The sequence below is a fragment of the Sparus aurata genome, chromosome 14 (genome assembly GCF_900880675.1).
Source record: "Sparus aurata chromosome 14, fSpaAur1.1, whole genome shotgun sequence".
Lineage (NCBI taxonomy): Eukaryota > Metazoa > Chordata > Actinopteri > Spariformes > Sparidae > Sparus > Sparus aurata.
In genome coordinates, this window is record NC_044200.1 from 18149010 (window position 1) to 18165653 (window position 16644).

At 42.2% G+C, this 16644-nt stretch overlaps 2 protein-coding genes across 2 annotated transcripts; both read right to left on the reverse strand.

The window, feature by feature from the left end:
* Nucleotides 1-8881: 8881 nt before the first annotated feature.
* Nucleotides 8882-13499, reverse strand: LOC115595093 (ubl carboxyl-terminal hydrolase 18-like). The gene is made up of 10 exons (XM_030439192.1): nt 13185-13499; nt 12459-12555; nt 12048-12190; nt 11884-11963; nt 11673-11807; nt 11479-11574; nt 11246-11407; nt 11043-11174; nt 10124-10167; nt 8882-9152 (listed from the first exon to the last, which is right to left on the reverse strand). Exons 1-10 carry the CDS (start codon nt 13237-13239, stop codon nt 9080-9082), a joined length of 1017 nt encoding a protein of 338 aa, XP_030295052.1. The 5' UTR covers nt 13240-13499; the 3' UTR covers nt 8882-9079.
* Nucleotides 13500-14737: 1238 nt separating this feature from the next.
* On the reverse strand, nt 14738-16590 carry pex26 (peroxisomal biogenesis factor 26). Its single transcript, XM_030440186.1, has 5 exons — nt 16208-16590; nt 15971-16111; nt 15377-15693; nt 15152-15286; nt 14738-15057 (listed from the first exon to the last, which is right to left on the reverse strand). The coding sequence occupies exons 1-5, from the start codon at nt 16390-16392 to the stop codon at nt 14945-14947; spliced, it is 891 nt and encodes a 296-aa protein (XP_030296046.1). The 5' UTR covers nt 16393-16590; the 3' UTR covers nt 14738-14944.
* Between the last annotated feature and the right edge of the window lie 54 nt (nt 16591-16644).

Consider the following 16644-nt stretch of genomic DNA (forward strand, 5'->3'; position numbering starts at 1 on the left):
AGCTTTTACTGTTTAGGTGTGCTCGTCTGTGATTTTATCTCCATGAGAAAAAGAATTGGACAAAGCCTTCGAGGAAAAAAGGGTTTATCAACAACTGCCAGCCTTCAGCGACGTGGAGCGATAGGCATTGTTTACAGGACAAACAAGCTGCTAGCTATGTGTGAAATGTGGAAATTGCAGAAACATCCACCGATGCTGCTCATGCTGACAATACTCAGGAAGTCTTCCTGTTTGACAGCAGATCTGTGGTCGTCTCGGTTTGATCTGCGGGTTGTTGTGACGTTGTGTGGTTACATGTTTAGCGGACCGCAAACCACTGAGGTTAGCATTGTTGTAGCTGCGTAATACATTCAGAAATATACTGATGCTGTGATGTATTTCAAAGTTCAACATGTATGTAGCTGTAGACAACTGTACTAAGAGTCTACAGCCATGCTAACGGCCTCTGTGATGCTGCGCTGAGAGCTGTGCTTTTAGCTAACATCAGCATGCTAACATGCTAACTCAGAAACTCCAACTGTTCCGAGCTCCTACTAGAAAAACTACAGTGGTACTAAAAGCTTTGATATGTAAGAACTGGCTAGCCACTCAAAACAATAAGCTGAGTAACCGCTTACTGCTGCTAACTATAGCTGACATGAGCTAGTTAGCTCGGTTAGACGTGCAGTTAGTGGTCCAGACTGGGAGCTCAGAGCGGTGTTGTGAGACAGGATGGGCTGGAGCTAGCTGGTTAGCATGCTAACTTCACAAGATATCTAAAACAACACAGACTTAATGTTGAATCTGCTATTTCATTACATTTTGTTAATCATTTTAGATTTTCTTTTTTTTTTCAAACCCAAATTCTTCCCCAACGCACCTCTAAAGTCAGAATTCCTGCATGTAAACTCAAGACACAACCTCTGTCCCAAATTTCCGAAGCGTTGGACGACCCATACTGCAAATATGGTGAAGAATAATGATAATAAAAGTCATCTGTGATCATTAAATCCCACTAAAATATGAAAGGGCCTGGCCTGCGATACTTCCACTTTAAAGTACCTTACATTTAGCTCATCTTACCATCTTTCCCTCCCTCGTAGCTGAAGATGCATTATCAGGGAATATCTGTTGGTATTTGTTGTGGGAGAGGGGGAAAGGCTTTGACAGTAAATTCCTCTCTAAATCTTCACAAGCCGAGGTTTCGGATTCGACTCAGGGGAGGGTGGGTAAAGTGAGGTCAGGCACTTAACCTCAGCATGAGGTGGTAAAGGAATGGACTTCAAACCTTCACAAAGGGGAGAGAAACCTACGAGGTCACAAGACGATTAAAGAGAGAGTAAAAGCAGATATTTGTCTTGTTTTTAAAACGCTTCTCTAATCTTTCGCTTTCTTCTTCCTCTTCTCGTGAAATACTGCTTTACCACTGCAGTGCTCTAAAAATCCCCCCGAAAAAAATCTGTTTTTATTTGAATGGCTCACACGTCCGTTCCAGGTTAAAGGAATTGTTAGACGCTTGTTTGCTCTCTGGCAGAGAGTTAGATAAGTAGCTTGATCTCATTTTCATATCTGTCAGGTAAATATTAGGCTACAGCCAGCCGCTCGGCTTATCACAAAGACTAGAAACCAGAGGAAGCAGACAGCCACAGCTGCGTCGAATGGTACTACAGTACACGCACCTTACAGCACCTCTGAAGCTTGAATCTCGCTTGATTCATTTGTACCAACAACAGCAACACAGCGAGAAACTGGATGACCGTTTCTTGGCTGTGAGGCATTAGCAGTCAATCAGTCACCCAGTGCACACATTCTTTACTTCTTTACTCACGAAAAATTAATCAAGTACAGGCTCTGAAATGTAAAAGGTTTCCCTACTGTACCGGCCATTTCTGTGCAAAGCTCACGTCGTGTTAACACAATTCAAATTTGTCCGAGGTGTTCCTAAACGCACCGCAAAGATAGCTGATTGTTGAGTCTCGTTGCTACGACGTCAGATTCCGACATTTTGGGTTTGGTAAAGCGTCCCGAGCAAAATACGAACTGAGATCTTAAGAAAACACAGGCGGATACCACACAAGTTTTATACCGATTCGAATCTCCCTCTCTGTCTGCGTGATATGCACTGATAGGTTGAACTCAGTCTTGTGATGTTGGGAAGGCCGCGTGCAATGATGCAAAAATAAAAAATACTCTTGGAGTATCTATTGGAGTAGATATCTGAAAAATCTACTCGAGTACATTTACAAAGTATTTCTACGTTATTTTCCAGCCCCTGGAGCCAAGAAATAAACCTGCACGTAACCTGCTGTCGTCATTTTTACACAAACAAAATGCCAACTAATGTTAATATGGCTTTAGAGGTGCTGGTTTGTTGGAAATGTTTTGGCTAACTGGCTGCAGTTTCGAGTGTGGTATCAATCTTCTCATTTAACTCTCCACCACAAAGCGTATATAAGAATATTTCCCAGAACTTTTTCCAAAGTCTTTGGGAACCTCTGCTTTATTGCATTACGTGTCTCTTTACTGATGCTGGTTGAATAAAGGCAATAATGCAGTGGAAAGTGTCGCGTTTGTGGGGTACCGACCGAGCTTCTCACCCATCACGTCTGCAGAGTGGGCGTCTGTAAACACAATAAATGAGGGATATGCTGCAGCTACCCTGGTTCCTATCATCCTCTTTCATGAGCTCCAACTCCCCCTCTGTGTAAGAAGACCTCCACCTTGTCAATGTGTCTTTGCGTCTGTGCCGTGGAGACTGTGTGAGCTATGCCCCGCTTCGCATTCCTCTGCCATCCAACCTCTGTCCAGCCTGGACTTTCCCACAGAACCCTAAACCCTGTGAATGAGAGTAGGCCTTTGTTTCAGGCATTTTTCATCCTGATCCCAGCAACTTCCCCATGGTGGAATGCAACAGGAATGCCAGCGCCAGCTACCTGGCATTAGAGAGTCTTTGTGCGGAAATAGGAGAGGCTGAAGGAGAGAGCAGGTCAAAGAGGTTTGACAATGGATAGCTCACTTCTCAAGGTGCCCAGCCCCATATTACAGAGCGAGTGAGCAGCAGCACCCGGGTCAAGTCTCTTCAGCATGGCAAGGTGCACCGAGGAGAAGTGAAAAAAAAAACAAAAAAAAAAACGACATTGTTTGCATCTAGGCCAGTTTCACTCCGAGTTCTCCCTCTGTCAGGTTTTTCTTCTACTGTACAAATCATTAACTGGAGCACCGATGTAGCAACTGATTGGCACGCATACACAGGCACAGCTGAAATGTGTGTCTGCAGCAGTTAACAGGTTGTTGTGAGCTTATCGCTAACTGAGCGCTGGAACGGCGCGGCAGCGGTTAGCCTCAAGGTGCAATTCCTTTCATTCCAGTACAGTCAGAGACAGCTGAAGGGGTGTTTTAATTTGAGGGAGGCCACGTGAAGAGGAGGATTTATTGGGATCAGATAATGTTTTGATGAGTTTTTCTCTCCCGAGACGTTGATCTCCACGTTGATTTGATGTGGCATTCAGCTGTGATTCTGAGGCTGATGCGCAACACTGCATAACCAAAATTAAATCACACTATAAATGAAACAGATATCCACCCTGGTGGGACCAGCGGAGGGGCCACCGGTGTGGAGAAACATGGTGGTGTACATGTCAGAGCAGGAGCTCGCTCACAGACAGTTACCCAGGCCCCGTCGGTGAAGCCATTTCACCTGTAACCTGAGCAGCCCGGCTTCTGAGACGACGGCTGATCTTCTCTGGATCCTGAGTCTGGTGATAAGGAGCCGAGATAAGGCGCAAACTGAAGGGTAACGACAGAGCCATGAAGACAAGGGTGGGGCATCAGGTCGAATAACCCCTGCATGTCACAAGCACAATTACCAAGAGGCCCTCCGCTCACCTCCTGTGAGAACCAACATCTGTAACACGCCGCCAGCTCCTCTCCACTGGATGTCCACTTGGTAATAAATATAAATGGCCTGAAAAATAACTGAGATTAGCCGCTAAACAGCAGCGCCACTTGGTATTCTGAGTCAAAATCAAAGCGAAATCAGCTCCAGTCCAAACCAAATCTGAACCGCACGTTTTTCTTGTCCGTTCACTTATAGCAGTTTGACTCTTCGACATCCCTTTTTCCTAGAAAATTCAGCAGATGTTCTATTTATTATGCTCCGACTGCCAAGAGTCTCGGGGAGGAAGGCTTGATCACATGAAGAGAGGCAAACTTTGTGTTGACCAGACTCCCCTTCTCCCACCAGAGGGGAAATTTTATGAACTCACAGGGGGAAGATAAGGGCTTCATGCTCGACAAGGCCGATCATACTACAAATTCCAGCGGACCCACTACAGTATATTCACAGAACCGATGTGTGCGTCGAGAAACACTTACCGCTGTGGTCTCATTACGAGCCGAGAGCAGCCATTTTGAAATTATAGGTATACCAGGTCGCAAATCAAATCAGATCAAACAAAAAACCCTCGGCGGCTGCCACAATTAGGATCTACTTCTGGATTCACTTCATTTAGATTATGACTTTCTTTTTATGAAGAAATATGCGGGCCCTCTTTCAGTCCTGCCCTCGTTTATCTGATTTACCAATTTTTGTTCAACACGAGTGGAAAAATCTAAGTCATGCAGCAGACATTTGCCTTCAGCTCTTGTTTGCTATTTACAAAAGCAGACCTCACCATGGTCACCAGGCCTGCACGTCGGACATGCAGAGAATCATTTCCTACTTGAAACCTCATTATGTAACCAAAAAGATAGCGGCATGAGCTGAGCTGAGCTGCCACTGCTGGAAGCATCCTGGGTTTGCTCGTTTAAAAGGTTAGATTAAAACAGACGAGGTGCAGTCAGCGCAGGGTTTGTTAAAGGGGGAGGGGGGTCGTCTTCCTGCACAGTCATCTCATCAGGGAGCTTTTAACGGGCAAGGCTGACCGCCCATTCACAATATCTGTCCCTGTGCAAGAAAAAAAAAAAGAAAAAGGGGAACTGTGTAGAGACAGTGCATAATAACTTCCTTTTTAAGCCTGTAAAAATAAAACCAGAAAATGAAACCTGTAAATTCTGAATGACACGGACAAGCTCCCACCCTGCCCTGCTGAGCCGAAACACACTGAATGAGTTATCATACCATACAAATGTATAATTTCCATGAAACCGGCGTGTTAGGTTTACAGTAACTGCAAAACTAAAAGACGTGAGCTAAAGTTAGGCCTCCTGTAGCAAAGGGAAACAGTCACGGCTAAAACTCAAAACTATCTCTGAGTTTTATGATCTTATATCATGGTCATCATTTTCAACATAAATACTGGCTAAAGCTAACTAGCTCAAAAGGGAGGCAGTAATTCATTTACTAATCTACAGCCATGCAAGCAGTTCTGTGAGGCTGTCGTGGGCTAACACAGCTGTGCTTGGAGCTGAATGCTAATGCTAACACGCTTTGGCCAATATTAACCTCATGTCATGTTAACCATGTCCAACATCTTAGCTTGCGTGCTCACATTTGCTAATTAGCAGCACAAAAGCACAGCTAAGGTTAATGGGAATGTCATTAGTCACCAAAGACTACACAGCCACAAGTCACGTTGCAGAACTGACCAACTTTCCTTTCACATATCTGCATTTCTCAACATGTCCAATATGTGTGATTTTCACCTTTTTAAGTCCTTTCTCTGTGCCGAGTTGGCGGCCATGTTGTTGTTGAGCGAGACGATGTAGCTCACTGAGCAGTTTAACACAAAACTAGATTATATTTTACTTTATTTTCGACAAACTGTGACTCTATTGTGTTGGAAATTATCTTTTAAATTGACAAACATCACATGTGAATTCGTGGCACAGTTCAAGCTTCTCTCCTTTCACTACCACCCAGAGTTCTTCTGGAATAAGGTCCCGCGGGGTCGACCGGAAGGGGCGCGACATTCGGCCCTCTTTGTGGACGATCAACTGACAAAGCGCCATTAAGGCATAAAATGAGGGCGTTGCAACCTTTGAATCAGTTAAGTTTGCCTTTACTGCTTTGCTCTTGGCGGCATGCGGCTATTGTTTGATGTGAAATGACATAATTGGTGATCATCGTCAAACAGACAGAGAGCTGGAATACTTGGTGGCTGACTGTCACTTTCGAAAAAACTCAAGTCAGACGCAGGCATTTATCTAAGCCTGTAAAATCCACACAAAAAAAGGGAAAATTTAAGAGTGCTTCTCAAATAGCCAAATTCCATTTTCTCCTAGATGCATCACAGTGGTGTGCTCACCTAGTAACTGGTAAACACACATCAACAAAGACTAAAAAGCATTAATGAACCCTCGAAATATTCTCCAAAGAAAACAGCTTTAAGTGTTGCTACACTGAAAAAGCCTCAGGAAAATCATCACTTCTGCTATTGCCTACGTGCCTACCGTTCACACCATCTGCTACAGTTGTGGTTTTACTGATTTATTGTGTCAATCACTATTCCCCGCTGCAGAAATGATATGCCAGGACAATGCAGCATAAGGCGTCCTTGGCAAACACCTGACCATGATAAAGAGCGAAAGATAAAACTACAGAGATTAAGACCTGCCATAAAGTGTCTTGGTAACCACATACAGCCAAGAGCGCGCAACCACAAACAATAGAGACAAAGACCTCATGCATCAGCGCCACGTGCTTGAAAAAGAAGACATCCAGACGTTCAGTCAGACTTCATTCATGTGACCTCGGGGCGGGCTCCCGATGTCATACCATTGCATTGTTAAGCGCCTGTGATGTGGTCAGTGTCAAGGTGGTGTTGGACAGGTGCTCGTCTGACACACACCTTAGCACATGGTGATACGACGTGAATTATTAATTAACACCATACAAAGAGAAGAATCAGACCTGTGGGGGTGGAGATGGATCATCAGGCTGGGTAATGAGGATACATACCCCAAATGTGCTTTTTTAGTACAAACACTCACGAGGTGGAAAGTTACTAGGTACATTAACTGTCCTTAAGCACGACACTGAGGTACATTTTCACATAATATATAAAAATAATGAACTTGCAGATTTCGATAGCCAGTTATTTTATAGATTAAACTATCTGGCAGCATAAAAATAGTTAAATTATCTCCAGCTCCATGAAAAAGTAAAATATTTCTGTATAAAAAATATAGTGGAGCAGAAGTATAAAGTACCTCAAAATCATAATATGGTATGGTATTACATGTACTTAGTTACTTTCCACCAGTTTAATCACATATTACAATATCCAGTATATCACAATGACTGAAGTTATTGTTACTTTTCGTACTTAACCTTTTCGCTGTCAATAGTTTTTTATCTTGATAGTTTATTTATGTCTGATTGTTTTGGCCACTAGGGGGCAACAGAAGAAAGCCGTGAACACAACAATGACATATTTTCAACTTTCAACTTTTTATTTATTCGCAAACGTTTCAAATGTACACATCCAGCAGACGCAGAGCAACGTTAGCATTGATTCTGAGTTTTTTTTTCTGTCCACCTGATGAAGCAAAGTCTAATTTTAAACCTCTTAATTGGTGTTTTTGTCTCCATCAGCCTACTAAAGGAAAATATTTGGTTATTTAACAGCTAATTACTCTGTTGTTTGGTGCAAGACATTTAGCATTACAAGTTTCCATCACAGTACGTCTGGTTCTGGAGATTATTTGCTGCTATCTACCGAATCAGACGCTTTTCCACAGTTTTGAGTGTAAATAAAACAGGATGCAGCATCAGCGCACATTGATCTGGTTTATACTTCACGTCAAAGAAAACCTGCTATGTTTTGGTTCCATTTTTTTTTTCCATTCTAACAAACAGTTAGAAACAGTTGAAACAAAGCGGTGAAAGTGAGCCAGGACGATATCGCTTTGGCCCGGAAAACCAAAACAATGAGCTGAAAAACATCAAACAGCTGAAGGGAACTGCAGCGAGTGATACCTTTCACAACACAAGTACTCGTTTGATCCGCTGTTAATATAAAAATACTAATTACAGCTGCTTTGACTGAATAATCTGAGCCCCTTCCAACACTGGTGTTATGTAACGGACGATAATGAATGATATTGCCTTTTAAAATCCACCCATGTGCCCGCTGATTTCAGCTAATCGTTGTAGAAACGCTCATTTTCTTTCAGTAAATGTCGACAATCTTTACTATCGTCATCGCTGTTTGCAATGTCAGCGCCTTACTTTGTACAAGTCAGAGGAGAAGATAAAATCTCCTGCCGCAAAATCAGTGTGAAACATCTAACCATATCTGTGACACTGACTCAAAACTGAACACATAATATGCGACTTCTAGATCTGGTCTTTGGTTTTTTGAATGTGGGAGGACGATACCCCCCTGTGCGGAAAGCCGCGCCTGTGCTACATGGCAGCGAGATGACTAAGCATGAGGCCCCTGCTGCCTGTGGCACTGTGCAGACATGTTCCATTCTGTCAGAGCTCTGCAGCACATAGGCACCATTTCACACGGTCCCCCGACTCTTGGCGAAGGCGAGTGGGAACTCCTGAGACCGAGCACTGGAGTACTGTGGCTGAAACTGCAACACTTCACCTCCTTTTTATGGTAATTTCATGCACTCTGGGCTCGGGCGTGCTAGTGAAAAACCATCAAGGTGCGTCACTACAAATCGGTCATGTTAAAAGGCCTGCAGGTAGTGAGAGAATGCAATTTATAAAAATCAGAGTGACATGATTGTTGTTGTTTCTGGCAGCCCGGATGAGAAAAAAGTGACTTCATTGTTCTTCATGAGTGACTCATATTTTATCCAGCAGCGTCAGGAAAGTGAACACTGAATCCCATGGCAGGTATTTTCCCCCCTCAAACAGTCAATATCTAAGCTAAGCATTCCCTTCAAAACAGCCTCAATGAGTGTGTTCACAGTGTGTGTGTGGTCTAAAAAGGAAAACGCTTCACAGTTTTGACTTGTGTACGCCATCTACTGGCGTCTGGCAGAAACTACCGCGCCGGTGTACAATCTGAAAGATCATTTAATATAAAACCATCCACCATTTACAATCAAATCACGTGTTACAATAAATAAGAGTCCATATTCCTATGATTAAATTCCCTACAATGAACCTCGACCCTGGGTTAATTCATCTGCGCCCATCCACTCAGCCAGAAACTTCAGGTTGTTGTCTCTCCTCCTTCGGATCTCTTCTGTACATCAACATGTATGCTGTGTCTCTATAAAACAAGACAGGGTTAAGTATCAACTAAACAAAATCGTGTTTCTCAGATTTAGGGCAGGAAAGGGATAACAGGAAAAATTTCCGTACAATAAACAGGAATAAAAACTGAGAATGTAATGAGCAGGTGTGAGGCAGGTCGCTGTTGAAAGACAAGACAACATAACAGACGAGAGGGATTTCCTCCGTTTGAGAGTTCAAAACTTTGAAAGCCGGCAAAAACACCTTTACCCTTTAATCTTTGCCGAGGGGAACAGACAATAAGGCTTTGTCTAAAGATCTAAAGCCGTTTCCGCAAGTAGGAGGATAAAAGCTGCATGATGTTAGCGGGAGACCAGCATTTAAGGCTTTACATGTTATTAATAAAAATTCTTAATTTTAACTCCAAAAGCAACTGGAGCGCGGTTTAATCAGGCTGGAATTGGAGTCACATGTTGTTTTGTTGCTTTTTTGCTGAAGGCTCGGCCGTTTTGTATTCCAAAAATGCTTTTCGGGGAAAGGGATGATTTTTATAAATGAGGCTGAACACAGAGAATTTGATTTGTTAATGTGAGAAGATATAAAAGACTAAAGAGTTCTGCAAACATGTCTTACTTCTCAAAGTTAAAAGAAACAGTTTGACGTGTTGGTGAAAACACTCACTTGTTCGCTTCCTTGCCAAGATTTCAATACCAGTTTCAGGTCTACATTTACAATTACATTTACATTTACATTTAGGGCATTTAGAAGACGCTTTTGTCCAAAGCGACTTACAATGAGTACATTTGTCAGGGTTAGGGTTAGGATGCAAGGGTCCAAGTGGAAATGGCTAGCTTGACATTGTCTCAAGGTGAAAACCACCTCTAAAGCTCACCTTTATATCAACATGTTAGACCTTGTTTGTTTAAAGAGGACGATGTAACCCTACTTGATCCAAAGAGCCTCTACAAGAAAGACGAGACATTAAAAAAGGGATGTTGAACAATTTACCTGTGATACCCTCCATAGGTTTTCTTTACTTCATCCCAAGAAACCTGTGTTGGAATTAAAATAAGAGACCAAATGAATCACAGGGGAACATTTATCATGCATGTATACATTTTAATACAAAACATTCAGAAATTCAGAAATAACTGTTCTGACATTATGTCAAAGTCAGTTTGTTTTGTGATAGAGAGATATCTACTGAACTTAGCATGCTAACGAGCTAGCCCGAGACAAAGCTCCCCCAAACACTCTCCTGGTAGTCCCGCTAGCTGAACAGCTAACTGAGCTAACAAGCTAACAGAAGCTACGGACGGTGATCGATGTATAAAAGGAATACAGGTAGCCGCAGGAAGCAGTTGCTCCACTGATATGCTGCAATTATTTGTTGGGAGTATGAATTCATGATAACGTATTTGTACGTGTGGCACCTTTTGAGCATTTCTTTCACGGTTTTGAGGAGAAAAAAATTATTCCAGACAACTCTTTAGACAGATACTAGCTCTTTTTAGACAGGGAAGCAAGCTGCCAATTTGCCCGTCCTTTTGGCGGCTAGGTCCGCGGTTTTAGACAGAGGCCGGCAAATTGGGGGTCTGTTTTGGTCCGCCGATTTTCAGTCTCTGTAGCTGTCTTCGTTGTCCGCTTGTTGTTGTGGCAGTAAGCTAGGAACGGTCACTACTTTCAAATTAAAGCCACCCACTAAGAACTCAGTTCTTAACTCCAATGGGGTGCAATGTAAAGCTCTTATTTTGAAGACAAATTCTGTGTCATTGTTCACAGCCCAACTTCGTGCTTCACGTCATGTCACATGTTAAAGTCTACCCCAGAGGCGGTTTTTGGAAAAGGAGGAATATTCCACCTCCGTTTTAGAAGCAAATGTGCCGCCTTTTCTATCTAAAAAGGGCTACTGTCAGCTAGGACGTACCTGTCTGACGTGGCTGTCATCTGCATAGTACCAGCTCTGGTTTGTCCCTTGACGAACGAAGGCAGTGTAGTGTCCAAACATCGCGTTACCAGAGTGCACCACCACAGCGTGCAGAGTGTACTTGCAGTCATTCTAGAAGAGCAAATGAACTTGTAGATGACATGAGACACAATGTGCAAATAACTTAGAGGAAACACACGTACCTGGGCAAAGCCTGAGGAGAACGCCTCTTGATCAATCCCAGAGAAGTCAAGGGTTTCTGGAAAGGTGACCTGGCAGTCAAGTTTTCGGGTGCCATAACGGCCATTTCGAAACCTTTTCAGGCTCATGCACAGGATACGAGGCAGCGAGAGCAGTTTGACACCCTGAGAAGGAAAAAAGATGTTTGACTGTGTTGGTTCTACACTATCTGGATAGCATTTAAACCAAGCCTCACCTGTTTGGACGGAGTCTTCGTTTCACACTCTGCACAAAAGATGGAGTTTATGCCCCGCAGCTCCTGATGCTCGAAGAAGGAGGACATGCAGCCTTCCTGAAAAGGTTCGCGTTAGGAATACTTGTAAGTACGACTTCAGAGAGAGGCACAATAATGATGTCGATGTCTAGATCTAAACAAAAAGGAAACCGCACCAGTGAGTTGTCATCTTCCTGTACGTGCAGAGGAAGGTTGAGCAGGTAGGTGGACTTAGTCTGGACGGAGGAACACTCCAAACACTGCACGTGTGTCTCCAGAGAAATCTTGTACAGATTCTGGATTTCAAGAGCCTGGCAGAGAGAGAAACATACATAAATGATTCTCTCACAGGTGAAAAATAGAGAAAAGTCATGATTAAAGACCGACCAGAGGTTTGTCATCCATCTGCTGCTGTATGAAGTTCAGGATGGAGAGGAACACCTCATCAGCATCGTGTTGAACGTGAACTGCAAAACATTCTCATTGTCAGAAGATGTGAGATTAACCACGTCGAACAGAGACTCTTATTTTGTGAGTTTGTGTCTCCTCACGTCGAACCAAGTTTCTGTCCAGACAGTGGAGGAAGTCCTGATGTTGAACAGGCTGAGGGAGGTCGCTCCTCATGGCTGCGAGGACTTTTTTCAGCTGCAGGGGCACGTTACGACCATCCGTCCTCACACCGGCTGTCTCCCACCTTTGTTCAGTTCATAAACAATCATTAAGCTTCATATTCAGCACCTGAGGAAACAGCTTTGTTGACAGATTGATACCCGGGAATTTTCTCAACACGAATCATCGAGGTAACAACGGAATTGTTTTCGCTACATTAGTTTATTTTCACTATTTTTGGAATTAAAGGAATATCTATGCCACTTTATAGGCGTGTACGTGGTCTGTGGACAGTATTGCTGCTGGGATGAGACTGAAGCCATATATGAAGTACCTGGTGAACATGATCTTACCTGTCTAGTAGCTCTGCTACTTCCCAGGTAGCAGAGAGGGTCTGCAGTAAAGTGTTCACACAGCAGGACAGACAGTAGTTGGTGAGGCCTCTCACACCTGTGACAGAACATCAGCGACATAAAAAAAAAAAAACAGTAAACAATGTAAAAGCCTGGTGAAATAAATCATTCAGACGACAGAGCAAGACAGGAATGTTTGGTTTATTTGTTTAAGGGTGTATGTAATGTACGGACGATGAATAGCAGCAATAATGTTGCAGCTAGTTAAAGGTGAAGCTGATTTCTAGTGATTACTGTCGCTTTACTGACTCTCTTCTAGTCCATGATAACTTATTAAGTGATTATATTTTGTTTGCAATGACAGCGCCTATAAAAAGTGTTCTCCCCCCTTGGATGTTTACGGCTTTTAATACTCTTATAAATGGAATCACGGTCAATATAAGAAACATTAACAAAGATAAACTTCTTTAATGTCTTAGTGAAAACACTCAATTTAAAATATATGATGTAAAATAAGCTATTGCATCATGTATTATATGAATTACAGTGCGTTTTTATAGGTCAGGTAACTTGTACATTACTTCCCTGTCATAAAGTGAAGTAGAATGATCAAGTAGCATAAACTGAAAATGCTCAAGTAAAATGCAAGTGTCTGACTAAATGTACATAGATCAAAACACTGATCATATCATAACACACGATCATCATCATCATCATCATACTTACCTAAGATGCCCCTCACAGCCTCTCTACATGAAGCGAAGTAGTATCTCACAGACATCAGGACAGACTTCAGTTCACAGTCAGCTGATGAAGGTCTGGAGACAAACACTCGACCACTTCACGGTTTACTGAGAAAAGTAGTTTTCCCGTCTCCTCGGAGTGAACCCTGAACACCTCCGCCACATCCACAGCTGATGGCTCACTTTCGCTTCGCCGCCTCTCTTCTGTTTACCGGAATCGAAACTTAACGGCTGTCATGCGCAGCAACGTCACGTCGGCGCCCGTTAAGACTCGTAACGTCCAGTGGTGGAATGTAACGTTACGTTTACTCGAGTACAAGTACACATTAGAGGTACTTTCAAATTGTATGCAGCGGGTACTTAACTACATCTCAGAGGCAAATATTGTTATTTTAACACCACTATTTTTTTTTTCTGGCCGTTTTAGTTGCTCAGAATCAGCTGACTGCCACTAACTGTAGCTGCCGTTAGCGTGTTAGCTCGGGCTAGCATGCTAACTCCTGTAGACATCTCCTCGGCACAATACATAGATGTTAATATTGTAAAAACTGTTATTTCCTCACATTCTGTTGATACTTTTCTTTAATTTCATTAATGTTTTCGACAAACATGTTGCATCTTTCAGCTTACTAAGCCATTGTATGACCACAGTGACTGATTTCTACTTACACTGATATATTTTTAACTATATCTTGAAAAATATGGCTGAATTGAACAAACACACATAAACTGAACCAATACATATTATATTTACCTTTAACGCTGCCCTGGTTTAAATGAAAAGCAGACTGATTAATGTCAGTCATGGTAAAAGGTCAACAACAGCACTCAGACCTAAAAGGTTCTTTAGTAACACATAACACAGACAACATCGTTAATAGTTATTTCAGTGCTAACAAACACTGAAATGCTTTATTAACCAATCATTTACCATTAAGTGATTGTAAAGGTTAACAAACAACAGTCTGAATAACTCACAAGACGGGAACAAAACGTAACATAAACTTGTAAAATATAATGATGAGACTTTAAATGAATTAAAGCTACCAATTCAGTTTGGCTTTAGTTTTTTAACAAATTCTACATTATTTCACAGTTTTAAGATATTGGGGACAATATTCAAAGTTTTCACAGCCAGCAATCCGCATTTGGCTTCAGCTGGTCAACAGGGAGCATTCACAACCGCAAGTTCTTCAGAACTTGCCTTTTCTAGTATTTATTGTATCTCTTCTTACAGTTTTCTCATGATCACTTCTGTTCTGTCCTTAATCAATCTTCGTTTTATCTCTCTCGCTCTATATATATACACACACACACATATACATATACATATACATACATACATACACATATATATATATATATATATATATATATATATATATATATATATATATATATATGTATTACTATATATTATATATATATATATATATATATATATATATATATATATATATATATATTATATAGTATATATATATATATATAGTATATGTATATACAGGATAAACAATCCAGACCAGGTCGGTTAGAAATGACTTGAGATTAGTTTATTGGAAAAGCTTTGTGAAGCGTACTAAAGCGCACCTAAGACTGAAAACCAGTCTCTCACATCTTCACGGCATGAAAGCCTGCCTTTGCTCACATTATCAAAAGTTGATGTAAGTGATGTGTACACAGGTTTAATAAAACTCCAAAAGGGACCAAACGTGTTGTTTTTTGGTTGTTAGCTTCAGTTTTTTACAGTTCTTTGCTCTGAGTGAGAGCCTGATAGTACGGTGCAAACATGGCCCTCCACATCTGTCTGAGCAGCTGAAGAAGTTTGGAAATCCAAATGAATGAAGATGGAAGGGCTGCGGGGAAAGAACATAAAGATTTCCAATTAAACGTTTTATACTTCAACAATCCGTGTGGTGAAACTGAACTACAAAGGACATTTAATCGAACCTGGATCCAGACGAAAAAAAAGCATATAAAGAAGGATGGCAGCCAGGAAGACTCTCCGCAGGGAGAACGAGCCGGAGCCGAGCAGCTTTCTGTTGATAAACCTGAGCATGGCTTGAAGTTTATGGGTAACAGCTCCTGACAAAGACAATCACAGAGACTCTCTTTATTCATCATCTGTACTTTACGATAATTCATTTCATAAGAGCTGAACTTGCAATATGAGACCTTGACTTGAGACAGTCGTTTCAGAGTTGGGACTGTTTCCTGGATTTAGAGGATGTTCTAGATTCTGTTGCCGTTTCTCTTCCACAACATCGAGCGCTGTCTGCCTCTGGTCTTCTGTGAACGCATTGCTTCCGACCTCCCCGGCGATCAGCTCCACAGCCTCGTCTGTGTGTCCGAGAGGGACGAGGACGTGCAGCAGGTATAGCTCTGCCACCGTCCCGAACCCCGTCGCTCTGCTGTTGGCTGGACAGTGTAACCAAACTCTTGCTGCCTCCTGCATCACTGCCGGCTCTTCGACTTTGGAGTAAAGAAGTATGCTGCCAGAATAAGAGAGGAAATAGTATTCAATTTGCATTCTCTGATTTAATTCTTTTTTTTTTGTCTTTTTTACATTTGTCACAATTAAATAAAATTAAAATGTCTTCAAATTGCTTGTTTTACTGTAAGATATTTTCCAAATTCCAAAGATATTCAATCTGTGATGTTATAAACATTAGAAAATCAGCCAAACCTCACATTTAAGAAGGTGGTACCGGGGAACTGGGAGTCAATCGACTACTACATTAATAAAGTACATGCTTCAGCTCTACTCACCACATCTGCATTATTTTAGCAGGTATTTTCTCCGGCTCCTCATACTGCTGAAGGACCCAGGAGAGGACACCCTGCCACTGATTCATCTCAGCCAGCGCTTGAATCCCTAATATGCAGAAGCCAGCCTTAAACTCTGCACATCTGGAGAGATAAAAAACACACAGGAACATACAGTGACATTACACATTCAGACTGCATGCAGCATTCGAGTGATACAAGGTGAGGTAAGACGTTCACCTGTTGTCCTCTAGCTCCATATTAGAGAGACTATCCAGGCCTATGTTGCATGTTTCAAATGCCGCAGGGAAATCTTTGTGGACCATCATCTGCTCTGCAGCGGTGTCCAACATGCTGAACACTGAAGAAGTGAGCGGAGGGCTGCAGAGCCTGGCAGGAGGCAGGCTGGCCGAACAGCTGCTCATGTCGACGTCTCAAACTTAAAACTTTAACTTAATTGAGTTATTTACCACTCTAAGAAACTATTCATCACTTCCGACAGGTTAGTTAATGCCTGCATACCCATTAACAGCTTTACTCGTCCACTATCTTCTCCCCGACAACTTGTTTACTTTCCATAATCCGCCAGACTTCCTGGTTTGAGATCGCCAGCCAATCAGACGTTAGCGTCTACAGCTTCACGCAATCAGCCAATCACGTTAGTGTTTCTTCGAACA

Coding starts and splice junctions, on each gene's coding strand:
- pex26 (XM_030440186.1), bottom strand. CDS start 16,392: ATGAGCAGCTGTTCGGCCAGCCTGCCTCCTGCCAGGCTCTGCAGCCCT. Junction 16,112..16,207: donor ATGGAGCTAGAGGACAACAG/GTGAACGTCTTA, acceptor TTATCTCTCCAG/ATGTGCAGAGTTTAAGGCTG. Junction 15,058..15,151: donor TTTTTTTCGTCTGGATCCAG/GTTCGATTAAAT, acceptor CTTTCCCCGCAG/CCCTTCCATCTTCATTCATT.
- LOC115595093 (XM_030439192.1), bottom strand. CDS start 13,239: ATGTCTGTGAGATACTACTTCGCTTCATGTAGAGAGGCTGTGAGGGGC. Junction 12,191..12,458: donor GTAGCAGAGCTACTAGACAG/GTAAGATCATGT, acceptor AACTGAACAAAG/GTGGGAGACAGCCGGTGTGA. Junction 9,153..10,123: donor ACCTATGGAGGGTATCACAG/GTAAATTGTTCA, acceptor CTTGTTTTATAG/AGACACAGCATACATGTTGA.